Source organism: Larus michahellis, chromosome 1, assembly GCF_964199755.1.
Source record: "Larus michahellis chromosome 1, bLarMic1.1, whole genome shotgun sequence".
Lineage (NCBI taxonomy): Eukaryota > Metazoa > Chordata > Aves > Charadriiformes > Laridae > Larus > Larus michahellis.
Window position 1 is genome coordinate 211,188,131 of NC_133896.1, and position 22,337 is coordinate 211,210,467.

The window sequence follows — 22,337 nt, forward strand, 5'->3', positions numbered from 1 at the left end:
CTGAGAGCAAAATTTTGACTTACTGTGTTTTCTGACCATGTTGACTGCCCTCCACAGCGCTCTGCAGTGTTCAGCCATGCCTGACCTATAAAATAAGACTTTCTGTGACATGCTGTTTACATTCAAGATTGATCCAACCATCAGTTTCTGTTTATCCCAAAAAGAAACAGTCAATACCAATCTACCTTACCCTAAGCCCCTTTTCCTTAAATCCACATCTGCTATAATTTTTCTTCCTTTTTCTTAATCTCTTAATCCATCCTGTTACACTTTGATATTACCATTCTTCTGTGGGTATTTTCATAATTCCTTTTTCTCATTTCTTTGATGACATTTCCTTTAGAGGAAAACTGATGCGGGGAAATTCTTCCCCATCTGATCTGTGAACAGCAGTTTCATCTCTTCTAATGGACAAAACTTGTGGCAATTTTATGTTCTTAATGATTCACTTGTTTTCTAAATTGGATCTTAGATTGACAATGGGCAGATCAATATTCTAACTCCACGGTTATAATTGCACCTTAAATCAGTATTTACAAAGCTCTTGGCAAGGAGTAGACTGCTCCCTCAATTTAGGATAATAGTAAAGCAGTGCTCCAACATCCAGATCGATATTTTGGGAACAAAAAACAGTATAAGGTTTTTTTCTGTGCTTATCCCACAAGACTGTTTTTGTTTAACAAAAGTGCTTTAAATTTGAATATTAGATATAAATATAGTCTCATCCAGAACTAGCGATGAAGTCATTGCATCAAATTTTTGACAGTAAAAAATGAGTTTTGATTAATTTCAAGCATATTGTAATTCACTTTTTTGTGTTAATTTACACTATTTTTAGTAATACAAAGACCAGAGACAGCAAGTGTATGTAATAATTTCCATAATAATATTCCAATAAATTTATTTGTCTCAAAGTATAGAGACAGTATTGCATACTCGGAAGAATTTTTGTTGGCTGAATTCATTGATCTAATTAAGCTGGCTAATATTAGGCTTATCAGAAGTAAAATAAGTCTTAGTAGCGATGCAACAATTATATTTACTTGTCATTAGGAAGTGACAAAAGCATTAACAGTCATCCAAAAAGGATATTTTATTTGAGAGTTCTCTTGGCTGGAAGAAAAAGATTAATATATGATTGCTGGCAGTAAAAATAGGTTTATGTATCTTGCCAAATAAATCATGGTATCATCATCACGTAGGAAGCGCTAATGGAAAGAGAAGCATGGTGGTTCTCAGGGACTTGGCTTATGCTCTGCAGGGGGATGGCGTTTTCTCATAAAGCCTTTTCTCCTGCAATACTGAGCCACAGTATTTTTTCCAAATTTCAAGGGAGAATGTTCTCTGAAAGCTGTATCTTACACGAGCCCACGCTTAAACAGGTAAACTGCAGCCAGTGCCTATGTTCTGTGTCTCCTTTCGCATGTCCTTTTATGTTGACATTGAACTTTGGGATAACAGCAGTTTATATCCTGAAAAAGAAAATCCTGTTAATTGTTTATTGTTTAATTATGCTGCTAAGTAAAAACATAATACCTTATTTAAATTAAAGTTTATTTAATGACTTTTATCTGAAGTCTGACCTTTCTTAGACACTCTTTTTGAGAATGAAAGAGAGATTGAGTTTCAACATTAACTCAACAGTAACTGTTGAGGGGGAAAAAAAAGTTGTTTTTTTTTTTCCTGTGGAAAGTTAGATAATGATTATCTAAAGAGCTGTGGGATAGACACCATCGGCACCGTGCTTCACACTCATCTCAGCTGAGATATAACTGGAAGCATATCCATGACTTGGCAGGTTTTTGTAGCTTTATCTGGAACTGATACTTTCAAGGATGTTGGCAGTGGTGGTTGCAATGCCTGCTAGTTAAAAAATTATAATACAGTAATATCCTGTGCTTGGTATTTAGCATTGCCTTTTATCCTGCGGGATTCTGTTTGGCTTTCTAAAGTCTATTTACGCACAATCATTTCACTGTCCACTTAAAGCATTACCAAAGGATTAGGGTAGATTTTGATATAGGAAGGAAACCATCCCTAAAACAGAACGCAAAGCATTTGAGGATAGCAAAGAGAGGTGTCTGATCACATAACACCGGCTCGGTTCCTTCTTTACCATTTGTCGTGTAGACACGTAGACAGTTAAGAGTAATGCTCTTTGATATCAGAGTTCCAGCATAAGAACTAAAGCTGTAACTGTAACAGCTAATGCAATGATACCAAAGTGTATTATTTTCATATTGTTTATATCGGTGGCTGCCAAAGTGCCTGACAGAGGAACTCCCTATTATTGTTGCCGTTTGCAGATAATTAAGCTGAGGGTGGGGAGGGGAAGTGACATGCTCAGAGCTACTAAACAGACCGTGTGAGTGAAACATGCCGAAAACAGGTTTCCTATGCATAGATTAAAAGCTTTATTTCTAAAGATACGGTGCCTTCCCTTTGCTTGTGGAGACACAAAATGACAGGACCTACAATCCCAAAGCATTACAGCGATGGGGGATTTCTAAGCAGTTTGAGAGATCGTCTTGTTCTGGTACTTTTACAGTGTTGAAAATCACTTTCATTGACCGTTTCTTTAGACCAGCTGCACTGCTTGTCTCCTGATAGACTGCAAAAATGTTATTTTTTCAGTCTGTAGTCCATCCAGATGCTTTATGCTTCATTTGCTGTCTTTCCTTGTCATATAAATGCCTGTTTGGTGCGCTGCTGTTTGTGAGCAGCTTATATCCTGTGACTACATCTGGTGCAGATCCATCAAATCACTGGCTCTTACAAGGCCTGTTCTTAACAGAAAATTTCTTGACATGAAGACTGCGTGATGGTTTATGTTGACTGCTATAGGGCAGGACACTGCTTCGTTCTTAAGTAAAAAGCTGATTTGAAATGTAACTTTGTTTGCTAAACTGGGGAATGGTAGAAAACACATTCATTTCAGAAAACTGCTTTCTCAGAAGTTATAATGAGACTTTTATAGCTATATCGTTTGTATTTTGACAACACGCACAGGTTTTTAAATGTTTTCTTTCCTTTAGAAATGTTGAAATGGAGCTGTGTTTTAAAAACGCTGCAGAAAATCTGAGAATTCCTCTGACAAAACTTCAGTGAATCGGCAATTCAGGGATCTTTAAAAAAAAACAAAACCCAAAACATAACTTGAATAATCTTATGAATCAAGAGTAAAATTAAATTTTGGCAAACTTCTTTGGGTGATTCAATTGACAGTATTATGTTTAGGGGAAAAAAAAAAAAAAAAAAAGAATTGAAATCTTTTTTTTTGCCGAGGAGATCAGCTCCAGTGCAGGTAAGTCTGTGCTGGGGAAGGAAATCGCGGCAAAGAAACGGCCAGGGGCTCGTTTTTGAGGCTTTTAAAGCCAGGAAAAGGGGCCAGCCCGAGCCGGTACCCGGCCCTTCTGGGGGGCGGGGACAGCTGAGGAGCCGAGGGAGGAGCCACCACCCCCGGCGGCAGGCGTTAACGAGCAGAGGGTGGGACCACTCTCCCCCCTCATAAAAGAAACCCTTTGGGAGCGCACTGAGCAAACACTGAGTAAGCGAGCTGCAAGGGGGCGTTCCCTGGGTGTGACCCGAGGTATCACCCAGGTGCACCACAACGAGAGTGTACTTCCTGGGCTGGAGAAGGGGGTGGCCAAGCAGGGTGTGACACACCAGTCCAATCACTGCGGTCTGCACAGCAGTTCGTGCAGGACAGAGCTGAAAGACTGCTAACCCGGCTAGGTAGTGATGGTAACTACTCGCAAGATGACTGTGGCGTCCATGAGCTCCACAACCACCAGGTCTGATGCCGCCTCTCAGACGGAGCTCTTGTGGGAACATGCTACCACACAGATATCGGGCTGTAGGGTATGCCCTACTCTTACGCCAGTGTCGGATGGCAATGATGGGCATACCTGTAGGAGATGTGCTCAGGTAGAGGATCTTCTCCAATTAGTCATGGAGCTCAGGGAGGAGGTAAGTAGGTTGAGGAGCATCAGGGAATGCGAGAGGGAGATAGATTCCTGGAGCAGAATCCTGCATCCCATGACAGAAACCCAGCAGGCAGATAAAACCCCTGCAACAGAGAGCTCCATATCCTCTCTCACCTCAACTGAAGGCGGTAACCTGGAGGACAGGGGGCAATGGCAGGAAGTTCCTGCGCGGCGCAACAGGCGCTGCACTCGAGACTGCCCGATGACTACCCCATCTTCCCAGGTGCCATTACTTAACAGGTACAGTGCTCTACAGAGGAACCTGGATGATGACGAGCACAATATTTCTCCTATTTCTCCTACCCTGGAGCCGCCAGCAAGGTCTAGTCAGACCTCCCCCTGCATCAAAACCTCTGTGGTAAAGAAGAAAAGACGGGTCCTTGTCATAGGTGACTCATTACTGAAAGGAACAGAAGGCCCAATATGCAGGCCGGACCCGGTACATAGGGAGGTCTGCTGCCTCCCTGGGGCCCGGGTCAAGGACGTGAAGAGGATGCTTCCTTCCCTGGTACGGCCCTCAGACTACTATCCACTTTTGCTCTTTCAGGTAGGCAGCGACGAGGTAACAAGAAGAAGTCCAAGGGCAATGAAGAAAGATTTCAAGACCCTGGGACGGCTGGTCAAGGGATCGGGAGCGCAAGTTGTGTTCTCGTCTATTCCCCCAGTTGCGGGGTATGATGAGGGGCTAAATAGAAGGACCCAGCAGATCAATGCCTGGCTTCGAGCTTGGTACTGCCGGCAGGACTTTGGGTTCTTCGATCATGGCCTGATCTACAAAACTCCTGGCCTGCTGGTAACAGGCAGGAATACCTTGACCTCCAGGGGAAAAAGGGTTCTAGGACAAGAGTTATCGGGGCTCATTGAGAGGGCTTTAAACTAGATCTGAAGGGGGGTGGGGATGGTACTGGGCTTGCTGGTGAGGTGCCAGCGTGTAGTTGCTCAGCGCTCATGGGCCAGTGTGCCAGTATTTCTGAAAGCCAGAAGGCACACCACATCTCAAGGGTCAAAACTACACACACAACTCCCTCTCTGAAATGCTTATACACCAATGCACGCAGCATGGGGAATAAGCAGGAAGAGCTGGAGGTCTGTGTGCGGTTGAGGGGCCATGATCTCATTGCAATTACTGAGACGTGGTGGGACAACTCGCATGACTGGAATGCTGTCATGGATGGCTATGTCCTTTTCAGGAAAGACAGACCAGCAAGGCGTGGTGGTGGAATTGCACTCTATGTGAGGGAGCATTTGGAATGCATCGAGCTCTCACTAGGGGCGGATGAAGAGCGGGTTGAGAGCTTATGGGTGAGGATTAAGGGACAGGCAAATATGAGGGACACTGTTGTGGGTGTTTATTACAGGCCACCTGATCAGGATGGGGAGACTGATGAGGCTTTCTACAGACAACTGAAGGTAGCCTCGCAAGCGCAGGCCCTGGTTCTCATGGGGGACTTCAATCACCCCGATATCTGCTGGGAAGACCACACAGCCAGGCATGCACAGTCCAGGAGGCTCCTCCAGTGCATTGATGACAACTTTTTGACACAGGTGGTACAGGAGCCAACAAGGAGAGGAGCACTTCTAGACCTGGTACTGACAAACACAGAGGGATTGGTGGAGGACATTAAGGTTGGGGGCACCCTAGGTTGTAGTGATCATGAAATGATTGAGTTCAGGATCATGGGTACTATCAACAAAACAACAACAAGAAGTAAAATTACAACCTTGGATTTCAGGAGGGCTAACTTCGACCTCTTCAAGAAACTGCTTGGAGAGATCCCGTGGGCTAGGGCTCTGGAAGGCAAAGGGGCTCAAGAAAGCTGGTTGATATTCAAAGACCACTTCCTCCAAGCTCAGGATCGGTGCATCCCTAAGAGCAAGAAATCGGCCAAGGGACGCAGGAGACCTGCATGGTTGAGCAGGGAGCTTCAGAAAAAGCTCAAGTGGAAGAAGGAAGTTTATAATAAGTGGAAGAAGGGACTGACCCCTTGGGAGGATTACAAGAATGCCACCAGAACGTGCAGGGATGAAACAAGGAAAGCCAAGGCCGCCTTGGAATTAGACCTGGCTAGGGACATCAAGCACAACAAAAAGAGCTTCTACAAGTATATTGGAAGCAAAAGGAAGACCAGAGAAGTTGTAGGCCCACTGCTGAATGAGGCAGGAGTCATGGTGACGGAGGATGTGGAGAAGGCAGAGTTACTGAATGCCTTCTTTGCTTCGGTCTTTTCTGCTCGGCCCAGCCCTCAGGAGTCCCAGGCATTGAATAAAGTAACAGGGAAAGAAGACGACTTCCCTTGGGTTGAGGAGGAGCGAGTGAGGGACCAATTAGATCATCTAGATATTCACAAGTCCATGGGCCCTGATGGGATGCACCCAAGAGTGCTGAGGGAGCTGGCAGAAGTCATTGCTGGGCCGCTCTCCATCATCTTTGAAAAGTCCTGGAGAACAGGCGAGGTGCCTGGGGACTGGAGGAAAACCAATGTCACTCCAGTCTTCAAGAAAGGCAAGAAGGAGGAGCCGGGGAACTACAGGCCGGTCAGCCTCACCTCCATCCCTGGAAAGATGATGGAACAGCTCGTTCTGGGTGTCATCTCAAGGCACGTGGAGGAAAGGAAAGCTATCAGAAGTACTCAGCATGGATTCACCAAGGGGAAATCATGTCTGACTAATCTGATAGCCTTCTACGATGGCATGACTAGATGGATAGATGAGGGGAGGGCGGTAGATGTGGTCTACCTTGACTTAAGCAAGGCGTTTGACACGGTCTCCCACAGCATCCTCATAGGGAAGCTTAGGAAGTGTGGGTTAGATGAATGGACAGTGGGGTGGATAGAAAACTGGTTGAAAGATAGAGCTCAGAGGGTTGTGATTAGGGGCACAGAGTCTAGTTGGAGACCAGTGACGAGTGGTGTTCCCCAGGGGTCAGTACTGGGTCCAGTCCTCTTCAACATATTCATCAATGACCTGGATGAGGGGATAGAGTGCGCCCTCAGCAAGTTTGCTGATGACACCAAGCTGGGTGGGGTGGCTGACACACCGGAAGGCTGTGCCGCCATACAGAGAGACCTGGACAGGTTGGAGAGTTGGACAGAGAGGAACCTTATGAAGTTCAACAAGGGCAAGTGTAGGGTGCTGCACCTGGGAAGGAACAACCCCATGCACCAGTACAGGTTGGGTGCTGACCTGCTGGAGAGCAGCTCAGCTGAAAGAGACCTGGGAGTCCTGGTGGACAACAGGATGACCATGAGTCAGCAATGTGCCCTTGTGGCCAAGAAGGCCAATGGCATCCTGGGGTGCATCAAGAAGAGTGTGGCCAGCAGGTCGAGGGAGGTCATCCTCCCCCTCTACTCTGCCTTGGTGAGGCCGCACCTGGAGTACTGTGTCCAGTTCTGGGCTCCCCGGTTCAAGAGGGACAGGGAACTGCTGGAAAGGGTGCAGCAGAGGGCTACAAAGATGATTGGGGGACTGGAACACCTCTCTTATGAGGAAAGGCTGAGGGATTTGGGTCTCTTCAGTCTGGAAAAAAGACGGCTGAGGGGTGACCTTATCAACGCTTATAAATACTTAAAGGGTGGGTGTCAGGAGGATGGGGCCAGGCTCTTTTCAGTGGTGCCCGGGGACAGGACAAGAGGCAATGGGCACAAACTTGAGCATAGGAAGTTCCACCTAAACATGAGGAGGAACTTCTTTACCCTGAGGGTGACACAGCACTGGAACAGGCTGCCCAGAGAGGTGGTGGAGTCTCCAACTCTGGAGACATTCAAAACCCGCCTGGACATGTTCCTGTGTAACCTGCTCTAGGTGACCCTGCTCTGGCAGGGGGGTTGGACTAGATGATCTCCAGAGGTCCCTTCCAACCCTATGATTCTATGATTCTATGATTCTATGAAAGGTGATTTTGTAGGCCAAAACTAAAAACTCAGTGTTTGGGACACTCAAAGTGGGATTTAAACCTCAACTCCTTGAGGAGAGCATTGACCCTGAGTCCCGCTATTCCTGTGTAGATGCTGTAAGCATTTGCTTATTGTTTTCCCTCCCCCATCAAGTCGAAAAGGTGATAATTCTTTGAAAATTATAGCTAAAGGACATTTATATAGCAGTACAGGCTTATGATCGGCAGTCAGGTGTTTATATTGGGTATTGATTTACTTGCCTTGTAAAAAATTAAGAATGACTGGTAAAAGGAGGGTGACGCCTTCTCTTGGGCATGGCGAGCGTACAGTGGGTGTTTCCAGATATCTGGGCAAGAGTGACCCGTGCCGTAAGAGTGACCAGCCTGCAGCGAGCCCAGCCGACTCGACTCCGGGAGAGGACGGTGCTTCGGACACAGGCTGCGCCGGAATTTCCCCGTGCTGAGCCGTAGCCAGCTGTGCGTTTGGCAGTCGGGTTTTCCTGCGTGACGAAGCAAGCAGCTCTCTCTGAACTTCACTTTGTGAGGTGAAATGTCGACAAATTAAGATTAAAAACATCTGCAGATGACTGTATTTTTTGATGAATTGGGACTGCAGGCCATAATTCAGCACTTAATCTGCCTAAGGCTGTCAACGCAAGGAGCTGAACCTCAACTAGCTGCTGCACGTGATTCTCTCTGGGAAGCCAAGGCACTTGGCAGCTTGGTTTTCCTTTATCGTCAATCAACACAGCAGGCTTTAACTAACTCAGCCTGGGACACCAGCTGTTGCAAACCATTGTTTTGGAAATGCATTGGTCAGCCCACTGCAGTGTGATTGTTGTCTTTTTATGGGCATTATTTTTTAATTTACTTTTGATATGTTGCGGTAAACTCACAAGTCATTTATTAGCATGTCAGTAATAATATAGTAAGTGCCATACGCGATAGGCATGTTACCAGTCTTACCAAAAACCTCCGCATTTTCACAGCCCAAAATAAGCAGGCCAATTTAGATACTTGGAAAGTACATGAGAATCCAAGCGTTTGCGTTTTATGAAAAACTTTTAACATTGTGTGAAATCAGGTTGAGGCTTCCCATTTGAAAGTTGCTAAAATTTCTCTGGGGACTAAAGTATTTAGTTTGTAAGATACTTATCACTGCTCTCATTCAGAGAATATGATGTGTCATCTGAAGTTATCAGTAAGCAAGAACGTATCTCTTTAAGCCATTTTGTTTAAGAAATAAAAAAACCCCTGTGAAGTGTCACTGTTAAAATACCAATTTAAGTCCGGGTTTGAATCATGATTAAAAATAAATGACTTAAATTTAATTGGACTTAAATGTGATGTCAGACCACTTTCAGCACTGTTACTTTGTGCTACGTGGGACGTTTTTGTGAGAAATTAGTATTTTAGTGAGTGCATTATAATTTTCTAGGTTTAAAGAACATCATTCATGTCCTCTTAGGTCATCATTCCATGTTTTATCAGTTACAGGAAGCTTTTACTTTCCCTAGTAGCTTTAGGATTATTACCAGCCTCCAGGTGAAGTACAACCCCTTAACCACTGCTCTTTTGCCCCATGAGTTTTTTACCCATCTGTTTTCCCTCCATCCAGATACAAGAATATTGTGGAAGATGGTGTCAAAGACCTTTCTGAAGTTGAGTTAAATGACATCTGCTGCTCTCCTCTCATATGTACGTTCAGTCATTGTATCAGAGAAGGCAGTCAGGATGGTCAGGCATGATTTACCCTAGATAAATCCATTTTCTGTTCTCAGACTCCTTTTTCCTCTTTATTGTGCCCAGAAATGTGCTCCAAGATGACTTGCTCCATGATTTTTCCAGGGACCAAGGTGAAGCTGACTTGCCTATATTTCCCTGATTATTCTTTGGACTTTTCTTCATGACATTTACTTTCCCCCAGTCACCAGAGATCTCCATTACCTTTCAGAGACAATGTAGAGTGGTGTTAGAAGGCCATTGGCCTCTTCAGCACTCTTGGATGCAAACCGTTATGCCCTGTAGACTGTTATGGTTTGAGTTCTCTCGAGTTCAAGGCCAGGCTGGATGGGGCTCTGAGCAGCCTGGTCTAGTGGGAGGTGTCCCTGCCCGGGGCAGGGGGGTTAGAACTAGATGATCTTTAAGGTCCCTTCTAACATGAGCTATTGTAGGATTCTAAGCAGTGCCTGATTCAGTCATCATCCACTGATGGTCGTTCTCATTGAGCTCTTTCACCGATCACAGGGGCTGGGAGACTGACTGAGGCCAAGGCAGCACCGAGTACCTCAGCCTCTCCTGTGTGTGCTGTCACTCAGTCCCACACCCCCCTCGGCAGCAGGCTCACCTTCTCCTCCTTCAGCCTTTTTATTACCAATGGGGTTGTAAAAGCTCCTGTTATTGTCCTTGGCATCCCTTGAACATCTTGGCTTCAGTTGAGCTTTGGCTTTCCTGAGACCATGAAAACGTGTCGATGTGATGTTTCTAAATTTCTCCTTTGTAGCACGTCCCTGCTTCCATCTCCTCTGTGCTGTCTTTTTAGGTTAGAGTTCTGTCCTGAGTTCCCTCCTTAGGCAAGCTGGTCTGACGTATCTTAATGTTTGGCGATTTTTGCAAATTGATGTGTTCCTGCTAATGGAAGCTGCAGCACATACAACACCCCAGACAGGTTAGAGACGCTTAGCTCAGAAGGTTTTATTACAGTTATCCAGAACAGAATGTCCTTGTTCTATAATTTATTTAATACTTGGGGGAAAAGAGAGATCTAACTTCATCTGTTATTAAATAATTTTTTTTAGTCCTTAGATGTTAATTAGAGAAGATAAATTATCTCGTACAGCTATTAAGATGTTTGACATCCTGATGGATTCTATTCTGACAAAAGGATTCCGCAGTAGCAGATATATTTTTTTGTCATCTTAATCATCTTTAATAAAGAAAAGATAAGTGACTTTAACTATTCCTAGAGGTGTCTTTGGCAACGTTTCTCCTTCTTATGTACATGTTTAGTATTTATGGAACAAAGCATAGTATCTTAAGGTTAAAGCTAAGTACATTCAATTTTATCTTAATTACATTAGTTTTTGCTCACTTTATGTAGTAATGAAAAAGTATATCATGAAATTTTTATTTCCAAGAGTTGAGGGCAAGACAAACTGTTTTTGATATAAAATGGTTTTAACTTCTTATTGCCTGGGTCTTGCTTTTGGCATGAGGTGGCAAAGTCGCTGTGGATCACTGCCGCCTTCCCTGTAGCACGGCTTGTTCTACAGAGCGCCTCCAAGAGGAAGCTTGGGGAGCGTGGCGTGATGATGGTGAGGGGAGGGGAATAAGGCCTTCCAGCAGCATGGGAAGCAGCGCGTCTGGCTCTCCGAGACTTAGCCTCTGCTCTCAACTCTTTCTTTCATCTCTGCTCCCTGTCGCTAAAACAGCCTCATCCTTGGATGAGCGAACATTAATTTCTGCTTGTGCTGCTGGGAGCCCTTCAGCTGTCTCAGAGTCACAATTTATTTTAAGAGACTGAGACAAAGGGGGCAGAAGTCTCATTGCAGACTCATTTCTGGTGGGTCCATAGAATCAGATGTCTGAAGGAGAGTGATTGGCCATGGAAACCATGTCAGTACTGTAATGGTGTAAGATCATCCATTGAGCTCAATATTAATGAATTTTGCTGCGTGCTTTACATTCGTTTGTTGAATCTAACTGCATGTGGCAGTTGTTTACGTTATTTCACTGAAGTATGTCTAAAAAGATCTGTATGATAAAGGATCGGTAGCAAAGCTCAAATAAATTTACTGTGGAGTCCCTCCCCATCTCTCCTATAGGCTATGTACGGGAAGGCCACTATAAGGTCTCCACGGAGCCTCCTCTTCTCCAGGCTGAACGACCCCAACTCTCTCAGCCTGTCCTCACAGCAGAGGGGCTCCAGCCCTCGGATCATCCTCGTGCCCTCCTCTGGACCCGCTCCAACAGGTCCATGTCTTTCTTGTGCTGAGGGCCCCAGAGCTGGACGTAGTACTCCAGGTGGGGTCTCACCAGAGTGGAGCAGAGGGGCAGAATCACCTCCCTCCACCTGCTGGCCACGCTTCTTTTGATGCAGCCCAGGGTGCGGTTGGTTTCTGGGCTGCAAGCACACGTTGCCGGCTCATGTTGGGAATGAGTGCAGATCCTGGCAACTGAAGTCTGAATGAATTACAGTGCCTGAATTTGGGGGTCGTATAAAGCTCAGACAGCTAGAGGGGTGAGATTTTATTAGAGGAGCATGGGGAGAATGCTGTCCTGGAGGGGGGCTCTCGTATCAGTGGTATGTGCCAGTCCTTAGCCCTGGCTGTAGGTATTTAAGGTAGTTTGGTAAGGAAACCGTATTCAATGCCCCCATTAAATTGCTGTTTGGTCTGATCTCATTCTTCGTGCATCTCTCTGCATGAGGAATAAAAAGAATATAAATATAAAACCTTTTGTAAACAGCCTTGAAATCTCTGATGCAAAGTGTTGTAAAAAGTGAATTTACTCGCACATCTGTGGGAAACTGATGTGGAAGGGACGGATCTGCCTATTCCATGAACAGGTTATTAGAGCTCTGCTGTGTGTCAGGACAGTGTCCTTGATTACCTCTCACTGTGAAGGGTAGGGGTATTTAAACCATCTTCTGTATGAGTCTAGTCTTTCCTACTAACATAGGACAAAGCAATCATAAACAGTGAGTTGTAGTGTGAGAAGTATTTTCTGTCTGTGCATACTGCATGTTGCAGGAAGATAATGATGGAAAGAGTTTTCTATTCCAAAGGGAATAAAGCCAAACCATACGATGTGTGTGGTTGTCCTGTCTGCAAGCTGTTATCTCTCTCTCTTTCCAGTGTGAAAGTGGAATTTGGCACCTTGTAGTGTAACTGCGACTTGTTTCCTACTCTGTTCCTTTTTCTGTTTGTTTTTGGTTTTGAGATTGAGCTGGTATTTAAAAGCACGCTTTTTAAGAAATCGGGTTAAGAAAATTATTTTTGGTGAAGACTGAATCTAGATTTCTGAAGAAATTATCTTCTGTATGTATCTTGCAGTCTTTTGATGTCTCAAAGAAGAGCTAAAAGAAACACCACCTCAAACCCTATGTTAATTGGCGCTTTTGGCCAGAAAAAGTAATTTTCTAATTCGCAATTATGTAATATCAGGGTCTTTCTCTAAAATCCTTTTTTCTAAAACTGCCTCCACCAATACATAGATTTATTTCTACCGGTATGCAAAGCTCTGTAAATTTGCAAATGCTCTTAAGTGATTATTTGCATTAGTTTATCTTCAGATTAGTAACGGGTTTCTACTTGGTCTCATATTCTTTTGTACGTACATGTCAAAACACAGTTTAGTTTCCACTGTGAAACTCAGAAAAGGCATTTTTTGTTATTTATTTAGACTTTTTCTTGAAATACTAAGTTCTGTTAGATTTTGTGATTTATTTTTAGAATGTGAATTGTTTTAAACGTGATGTAGTATGTTACTGTTCTATAAAAGAGAGATTCATGATTTATTGTGGTTCTCTAAATAAGTCTGCAATGTCCAGCGGATGTCCGAGAGGTAGTGCACACTGTTTTGCCTTCCTTCAAGCCAAAGCAGAAGATATAACTCATGTACAGAGTGTGGAAATACATTTGCGCAGAAAACACAACATGGATTCCCTGGTCAAATGACCACTTGAGAAGACGGAGATATCCCGACTTTCTAAGTTGTCCAGCCTGCAGATGTAAACTCCTCGCAGCCAAACGTGCTGAGCTTTCTGGGGTAGTCTGTAGCAGACAAATAGTTTTCTATTCTCTTAGGAAGTAAAAGAAAAAAAAAAACCTTGGGCAGCGTGGAGGACAGTGTTGCAGAAAAGGAGGAGCGAGCTGGAAGAAATGTGAAGGTGGTGCATTAGGGAAGGGGATCCAGGAAGCAATGCAGGAGGGTGAAGGGAAGAGGAAGATGCCAGTTTGACTGGCTGAGCACTGTTGCCGTAAGGAAAGATGGACAGAGAGTGCAGACCGGGATATTAGAATAGGACGGAGGATTCAGGCTGATGTTTTGAAGCGCCATTTTGCCTACAGCCAGAATTCTTTGGCAAACATTTAATTGTAGCCATTTTGTTCTTCCCGGAAGGGACGCTTTCTTTGCTGTATCACAGGCTGTTAAAAATACAATTTTGTTTTGTGCTTTTGGAAAGTCATATGTGTGTCAGACACCCATCTTCGGTACGTCAACGCTCCAGTTTTCTGATGTGGTCCTGGAAAAGTGGTACAAACAGAGAGTACGTTTGGGGTCTGCTGACTGCCTGCAGAACAGGGGCCTCTCCATCACTGTCGCTGCCTCTGAAGAAAACTGATTGTATATCGCTTGAGACTGTTTTGCCCTTCAACTGGGTGAAGTTACCACTCCCTAGTAATAGCCAACATTTCTCAGGCTTAAGAAGCCCTCAGTGTTTCTGACCATGTATATTTATAAAATCTGCTGTTGGGACAATTTGTTTGGACCATGCTGCTGATCTGGTAACGTATGTATTGCTTCTAATATGTTGTAAACTCTCATTAATCTCTCATTACATCTGTGGGATGCTTTGTTCATATGGCTCTTGCTCTTTCTTTAGTGCTTGAAGACAATTTAGTTGTTGGCCAAAAAATAACATCTCATATTGATACTGTAGGATCTTTTTTTTTTTTTTTTAGTTGGGATTCCCAGAGCTTCCAAACTATAAAGTTTCATGACTGTTGATAAAGATTCATAATTTCTTCTTGACTTTAAAACCTATGTGTGGCTGGGAAAATCAGGCGCTCTGCCTGTAGGAATGCCCCTTGTTTACTTCTCCTGGAAACCAGATCTGTTTCTTAACTCTTGAGGACATTTTTTGGTAGGTAATAAACACGAGTTGTATTTCTCTTGGATTGTTAGTGGATAAATAAGACACTAATTAAAACCTTGAAACACATTTCCAAATTTCATCCACAGATTCATACAAATTCGTATAAGCCAGACAGATTTTTTACGAGATGCAAACCAACACGCAGCATTTTGCTTTTCTGTGACCTGCAGCAATTATAAACCGTGGGGTTTATTTTTTCCAATTAAAAAAAGTATTACATTACTTGTAATACAGCAAAACATTTCAAACAAAACTATGAACTATAAATTAATGAGCACCTTCCGAATTCTGAACACGTGTAGAATTGAAAGAGTTCTATTACAGAAGTTGCAAGTCTATATTTAATGAATACACCCACTACCTCCACTACCTCTATTAAACTGGCAAGATAATAGATGTGCAGCCCTCTCTTGCTTCAGAAGAACACGTTCAATATAGTCATTAGTTGAGAGTTTTACCAGTCACTGCAAATATGCCTCAGTTGCACTTTTCAGTTACGTATGACCTGTGCATTGCTGTGGAGGTATGAAGCATGCTTGCCAGTCAGGCTGGGCTGAGCACCCGTCTTACTGTTTGGGTGCTCACGGTGCCTACTTTTATGGCTTGAGGGGAGTTATGGCCACAGAAGCCACAGAGGTGGGTACTTGGTGACTTGTATTAACTTCTGCACAATTCCTTCCGCACTTCATTCATCTTCATCCTAGTAAATATGTAAACGTGTGACATTTCCAGTCTTTATGTGTCACGGAATATACTGTTTGGCATTGGGTAGGTCCATTGTAACAGTGGGATAAAAACACTCGGCTCATCTATTTTTGAGTGTCAGGGTATTCCCAAGGTTTCCTGGAGGACACTCTGCCCAAGCTTCCTTTGGCCACATGGCGCCTCTCATATCTCTGTAGAATCACAAAGCATTAATGAACTATAGATATGACAAGCAAGGCCTAGTTAAATGATTTTTCTTGGCAGATCTGTGCACGATATGCTTCTTTCAAATAGGACGGGCTGGAGAATCCTTTATCCCTCCATGGGCTCCTGCCTTCTTGCCTCTTTTTTATGTGTGATCTCTGTAGTTAGGGGTTTCATTAAAATGTATAGTAAATTATTTCCTGGTGGCAGCAAATAACTGTTGTGTTCTGCAAGTGAATTAGGAGTGTGTTTGCCAATGCAGTTTTCCCCAAGTTGGGTACTCCCGATGGAGAGCATCAACCCTGACAGAATTTGAGTATGTTGCCTTTCAGAATCTGAAGTTGTCAAAATCGGAGGCAGCTGCTGGCGTTTGGCCCACAGCAAAGATGCTCTGCAAATAGAAAGCTCATCTTGAGAAAGTATAAAGCTGATACACACCTTCTGGTTTTCATCCTCACGTGTTATGAGAGGGTTTCCTTCCTGCTTGTTCCATTTGTTTATTGCCGTAAACATTCTCTACATAATATTTGGTTGGTGGAGGAGTTCCTCTAAAGCCAAACATGTTTTTAGTATGGCTTAAGAGTTAAGAAGGGAGGTATGGAAAAACCAAAAGATTTTCTGTGGTATTTTCGATTTGCTGTTGTGTTTTTCAACAGTTTTCCCCATCCCCATTCTTCCTGATTGCTTCCTTTGTCTCTGTGAGATGTGATAGAAAATGGCAAGCAGGCAGACGCTGTGGATGTTTACGCTAGTGTCTGGTATCTAGAAGGTGATATATTCATGGAAGGGGGAAAAAGACAGACATTTCCACCACGTACAGGGTATCTTATAGAGGCCTGTGCTCAGTTGGCCTTTGAAAGCTGGTTTCTAATACGGGACCAAAAGCGTTACACGACAACTGGTGTATCTGAGTTAATACCGGGGTACCTTGCCCAGGCTTGTAGCCAAAGGGGTTAAAACCAGAAGTGGTTCTGGTCCAACAGGATGTTTCTATGAAAGGTATAGTTTTAACAGGTAAGACTGGCCGTGCTGTGCTAAAAAGCTTAGTGGGCCTCGTGTTCAGACTTGGCTCTCGGCAGAGTTAAGTTCTCATTTCGTTAACTGGGCAACTATTATAGTGGCGTTTTACACGCTGAATGCAACTGCATAGACCAAAATTTTTCGAGAGGTAAGTTTGCAGGTAAAAGTGACTTAAATGATTGTCAGACTGCCAAATGGCCAGTGGGTTTGGTTCATTTTGAATAATTTTATGTCACTTCCAGATTTTTAGTAATATAAAGTAATTATTAGCAATATATTTTTGCCCACTGTCTCCTGGGCAGCATTCAACACCCCCTTCCCCTGCTCTTCCTGAACTTTATTCTTTCGTCTTATAAAAACCCAACAACAACCAAAAAAGTAAAATATTCATATTTCTCATTTGTCTATGATTTGCAGGCCAAATTTATTTACCGTGTAAGTACAAGAAAACTTTAGCTTGAATTTCTGCCAGCTTGTGCAGAAAGTCAGAATTGAAACTGAGTATCTCACACGAGCATGAAGACGTGTCTTACTCACGAGTATGTGCATTAGTCTATATATCATACATCACTTGTAGCTGGAAACATAGTGAATGGTAGAACTTTTTAAAAAGCATGAGCCACTAGGTTATAACTTTGTCACGGTTTCATTTTTCATGAGGATGTTGAATCTGAAGCCACTATTGCTCTTCTTGTCTTTTAGGTGCTGTAGCAGTTTTGATCCCTCGCCTAGACCTGGTGATTTCTTTCGTCGGGGCCGTCAGCAGCAGCACTCTGGCACTGATTCTGCCCCCTCTAGTTGAAATCCTCACTTTCTACAAGGAAAACTTGAGTTTATGGACGATATTTAAAGACATTTTCATAGCTGTCATTGGAGTGGTTGGTTTTTTAACAGGGACGTATGTGACGGTTGAAGAAATCATTTATCCTGCGTCCACAGTTCTAGCTAACGCAACAGAGAGCATCCCTGTGGATTTAAATGCTACAAACTTGGTGGTTGGTTTAAAGTAATAACCAGGCACTGTGAACTGTTTTGTTCCCTAACAAGAAATCCTAGATGGATGGCAGACCTACATGTGGGAGAAGTTCCATTTCCAAATGAATTTTTGAAAAATAGCCTGCAGCCCTTTCTCACTTTGTTCTTTCCTTCATTCCTTCCCATCTACCTGAATTAAGACCTTTGCTCTCACCTTCTGCTCATCAACTGAATTGATGTCAGGATTTAAAATATATTCATAAATATAGGAAGGAAATATGATTTTAGGTTATTTGCAAGTAAAAAAGAAGAGTTTTTATAAGGAAGTCAAGATGCCTTCCTCCTCAGAAAAGGTGGAAGTCAATCCATTCATAATATCTAGGCACCAAGTCTAGGCACTCCCGTTTTCACTCCGGCTCTGTTGTAAGGGTTGGAGTGGGAGCTCAGTGATGCACGGACCTTCTCTTGGCTGTCTCTGACGGGGTGAATTGCACCCCAGTGAACCAGAGACACTATAGTTTTAGAGAAGAGCAGCTGTGTTTCTCATTTCCGTTCTGGGGACTTAGATGTTTGTCGTGGAGAAGTTTTCGGGTAGTTGCTGTTGCCTGGCTCTGGTTCCTGGGAGTCGCTATGTCTGGAATTGGAGTGCGTTATGCAGAATGACTGTGACTCTTGTTCAGTCTTTTTACATTGGCTCCAAGGGGAGTTTTCAAGCGATTGGGAGGACCAAGCCCACCCTGGTTAGCATAGCCGACCACTGCTGGTGGTTGGTTACACGACAGTAAGCATAAAGGCATTTTTTTTTTATGCCAACTATCTTAACATTTAGGCTGAAGAGTGGACAAGGGTGTAAGATTTAGAGGTAAAGGCTGGATCTTTTATTAGACCGAAAGACAGCCGTTTAGGGGTGTTCTTGCCATCTTTGCTATAAGTTCTTGTACCATGAGCTGTTCAGCGTGGCCAGACCCCTGCTCCAGGGAAATGGCAGCTGAGATGCTCAGTGGAGCCACGAAGCAGCTTAAAGATTCCCGATGTTAATTTCTGTATAAGCTGTGGGTTATTTGTGAAAGAATTTGTGATTCCACAGCACTGTGAGCTGGGGGGCACCGGGGGTATCTGCTTTGAAGCTCTTTCTCCCTGGAGCGCACCACCAGCCTGCAGGTCGTCTGAAGGTGTGGGTTGTCTCAGGACTTGCTTTCAACTACTGGTGCTTTGTAGGGAGGTACAGCTTATGTGAGACGTAGGGTATCCATGCGAAGAGATATTTTTTTAGAAAGCAAATATATATCCCTTTTGGATTTTGAATCCAAAGTTACAGGATGTTGTTTATCAGAGCAATATTGCTTTCTTTAATGATGCAAAAACATTCAACACCACAAATGAGAAGTAGCTTATTTTTGTACATTTTGGTAACTGCTGTCCTGACTCTTTTTTTACACCATTTCTTTATCCCTGATTTCAACTATACAAATGTATGAAATACTGTATTTTTTTTAACCTATTACTAGAAGTCTGTAGACTGCCTATCTATTTTTCTATCGGAACATATAATAATTATTTTTGCATTCTTATGTTCTGCCTTAAATAGGATCTAACATGCCCTTTACTGAATTTTTTTGCTGCTTCTGTCCATTTTGGAATCAAAAAAGAACAAGTTGATGCTGAGTTGGTAATGGGGTAGAAATGAGTTTTGTTCAGCGCGTTGAGTCCCCAGCCGGAATCCTGATTTTCAGGGTTCATATATGACTCTCTGGCTCACATTTCACAGAGGACTTTCACTCCAAATGCTAAAGCTATATTTTTAGTCTTGTTTTCTAAAAGCACTCTATATTTTGTACGATGCCAGGACTGTATTTATCATACTCATTCCTGTTACGAAGAAACTCCTTTTTCTAAGAAATATTTTCAATTATAACGTTCCCCCAAGAAATATGGTACACCAAAACTTCTCTACTGTATTCATACAAATTAAGATAGAAGTATATGAAGTACAATCTTGTGTTAAGATAGATGTATATGTAGTATTTTGCTTGCCTTTAGTATATTCCTCAGAAATCTACCATTTGGTAATCTACCATTTGGCATTACAGTGCTAGAGTAATATACCGCTAGATATCTCGATATTTATATTTTCTCTTCAGAATATTTCCCCAGTCATCTACCATGTGGTGACTGTGTTTGAGCACTTTCATCTCCACGTTGATGAGGGCATTTTTGATAGGGATTTGTTATAGCACGTAGTACAAACTGCATGTATTTGTTCAAGCAATAGTTCTGAGCAACGCTCTTATTTTCATTTTTGTGTGGACAAAGTTAAATACTTGGCAGGCACTTTAAAGGGACGAGTCTCTGTGGGTGTGATACCATAGAATTAACCTGGCGTCTGAAGGTGCCAGAGCGGAGCAAACACAGGTAGTTAGCAGAGGCAAAAGGTAACTTCAGCTTTTTGTCTTAAAGGTTTTTTTTAGTCTTTAAGCTGTTTTAAAAGGCACGGAATCTAAGTGTTTCCATCTGTTCTATAGCAAATCTGTTGTTTACCTAAACCATACACTACACACTGATAGAATATATTTCTGTGCAGCATATTTTACTTGACATTAAATATTTCTACATGGAACACTTTTAGTAGGACCGATAGGATTGAAATGAAAGTTGGTTTTTATGTTAGTTTTGCATCTTCCTACCCATGTGTGTTTGGAGAACAAAGGGCCGTCAAGCCCATTCGTATCATCTGTTCTGCATCAGTTGTGTCCTAGTGAGCGCCTCTGAGAAGGTGCTTCTGCCAGGGTGCAGAAGGGCTTGACCAGGTCAGAGTTTGGTGGGGATTTTTGGCCGGTGCAGGTGAATACTGACATGATACTGTCAATGAAGTTGGGTTCCAAGAACCTAAATAGGTGGCCTTGGTACCCAGGTGAACGCAGCACATCATTTTGAAAGGCAGGCACTTTGTTTAGAAGCTTGATAGGTTTGAGGAATCTCATCTTAGCCATCAAACTTTGGGTAACCTGGCCCAAATACGGACCCTTACGCGTCTTACTGCCCTGTCCGACGGGGGGCAGCCTGTCGAGGAGACGATTTTCAGACCAATGTACCGCCACTGCCTGACGAGGTAGGAAGTAGTGTGTTTGTGCAGTGGGCCAGCGTTGCCATCTCTAATGATGTTGTATCTTTTGAATCTTTAAGATGTTTATTAATGTATTTTGCACAATGTCTGTTTTCTCCTACAGTGTAGGATTTTTCTTTATTTTAACACTCATACAGTGCATTTGTGTGGCCTGCTCTTTCAAATAGAAAGAGCCAGGAAGCAGAGCATCTTGCTTTGGATGAGACTAAAATGTCATGTAGTGAAAAACTACTAAGTCTGAGTAATAAGAGTGTTCCTGTGAAACATTGCCAAAGATTTAAAAGACAGGAAATTCTGACAGAAACCTCTTCTGAATAATAAGAGTGATCATTCAGCTTTTGAAGTACTGTAATATAAATTGCAAGTTAAGATGCAGGGAGTGAACCTGAGAGATTTAATAGGTATGGTTTACATTAATATGTATTTAAGATGGAAATGTACTTTAGCACAAGCAAAATTAAACTGAAAAACGTATGTGTTTGGCTTATGTTCCTGACAAGGGACAGAAAGCTATTGTATTTATATACTGTACATGCACTTATATTTTACAATATAATATTGTTAACAATTCTAATGTAATTTAATCATTAGTGGCACTATAAATAACTGGATCATTTTCTTGGCTGTAACTGTTCATCCTCAAATATCGGGCAAGTAAGAGGGTGGGTTTGCCTAATGTTCTGTAACTTAAATCTTGTGTATCAATAAAGACTACCATAATGTTATCCTGCGAACTCACTGTTTTCCTGCCTGTCACCACTACTGCATCGCTGGAAGAAATAGCTGTCTTAGTGCAGAATTTACCTTTGAAGTTATCCAAGGAATGGCAAGTGAGTGACTTGAGACTGTCAGACAGCTCAAGAGCTGACTTTTCCTTGATGATAAATCTCATTTCAAAGTCACGTAGGCACTCCTGAAGAATCCCACCTCCACCACAAGGTTTTTCATGAGGGCCCGCTTAAAGTTAGGCTTCTGCATCTGTTTAGTAAACGAGTTTATTTCTAAATGTACAAAGGCAGCCAGGAGTTCCCACTGAAATTCCAGTTCCCATTTGGAAAACTGCAACAAATTGGACAAGCCCTTACTAACTTGGTGTGGACTTGGCCTTAACTTTGAATATGGAGTGCTGGATAATGAGGTATGGAAGAAATTGATATTGAAATCGATATGAAAGTTCTGTACTTTCTATCTAAATTTTAAATTACTAGTTGGAAACAAAAGTGGCAGCGTAACCTTTCGTGTTCTCACCAATTCTCGGATACCAATTTTGTGAAAGTCCTTGTATTCCCCATTTTAATACGAGGCCCTTTGAAGGTGTGCTCGGTGAGGCATCCAGAAACACCCAGCCCATTACGGAGTGGCCTGCAAAAATACAATTTAGGCAGCAGCAATATACAAATGTCCTTAAGAGTGATCCGCCAAAGAAAACGGTTTTATAAATAAGAAACCTAGAATGGTCTGAAAGTCCTCTAACACCAGCAGAGAGCCTGGAGCTGTTAGACGGGAAAGATGGATTTCAGTCTCCTGTAAGTCAAGAAGAGTTTGAGTCCT

General features: G+C 43.0%; 1 protein-coding gene across 2 annotated transcripts in view; it reads left to right on the top strand.

Annotated features, from left to right (window-relative positions):
* The window catches only part of SLC36A4 (solute carrier family 36 member 4), a 114,378-nt gene extending 92,866 nt beyond the window's left edge, over window positions 1–21,512 (top strand). For both annotated transcript variants that reach the window (XM_074571445.1, XM_074571464.1), the window contains one exon: window positions 17,390–21,512. In XM_074571445.1, coding sequence (XP_074427546.1) covers window positions 17,390–17,697 — 308 coding nt within the window. In that variant the 3' untranslated portion in view covers window positions 17,698–21,512. The remainder of the gene's footprint in view (window positions 1–17,389) is intronic.
* The last annotated feature ends 825 nt before the right edge of the window (window positions 21,513–22,337 follow it).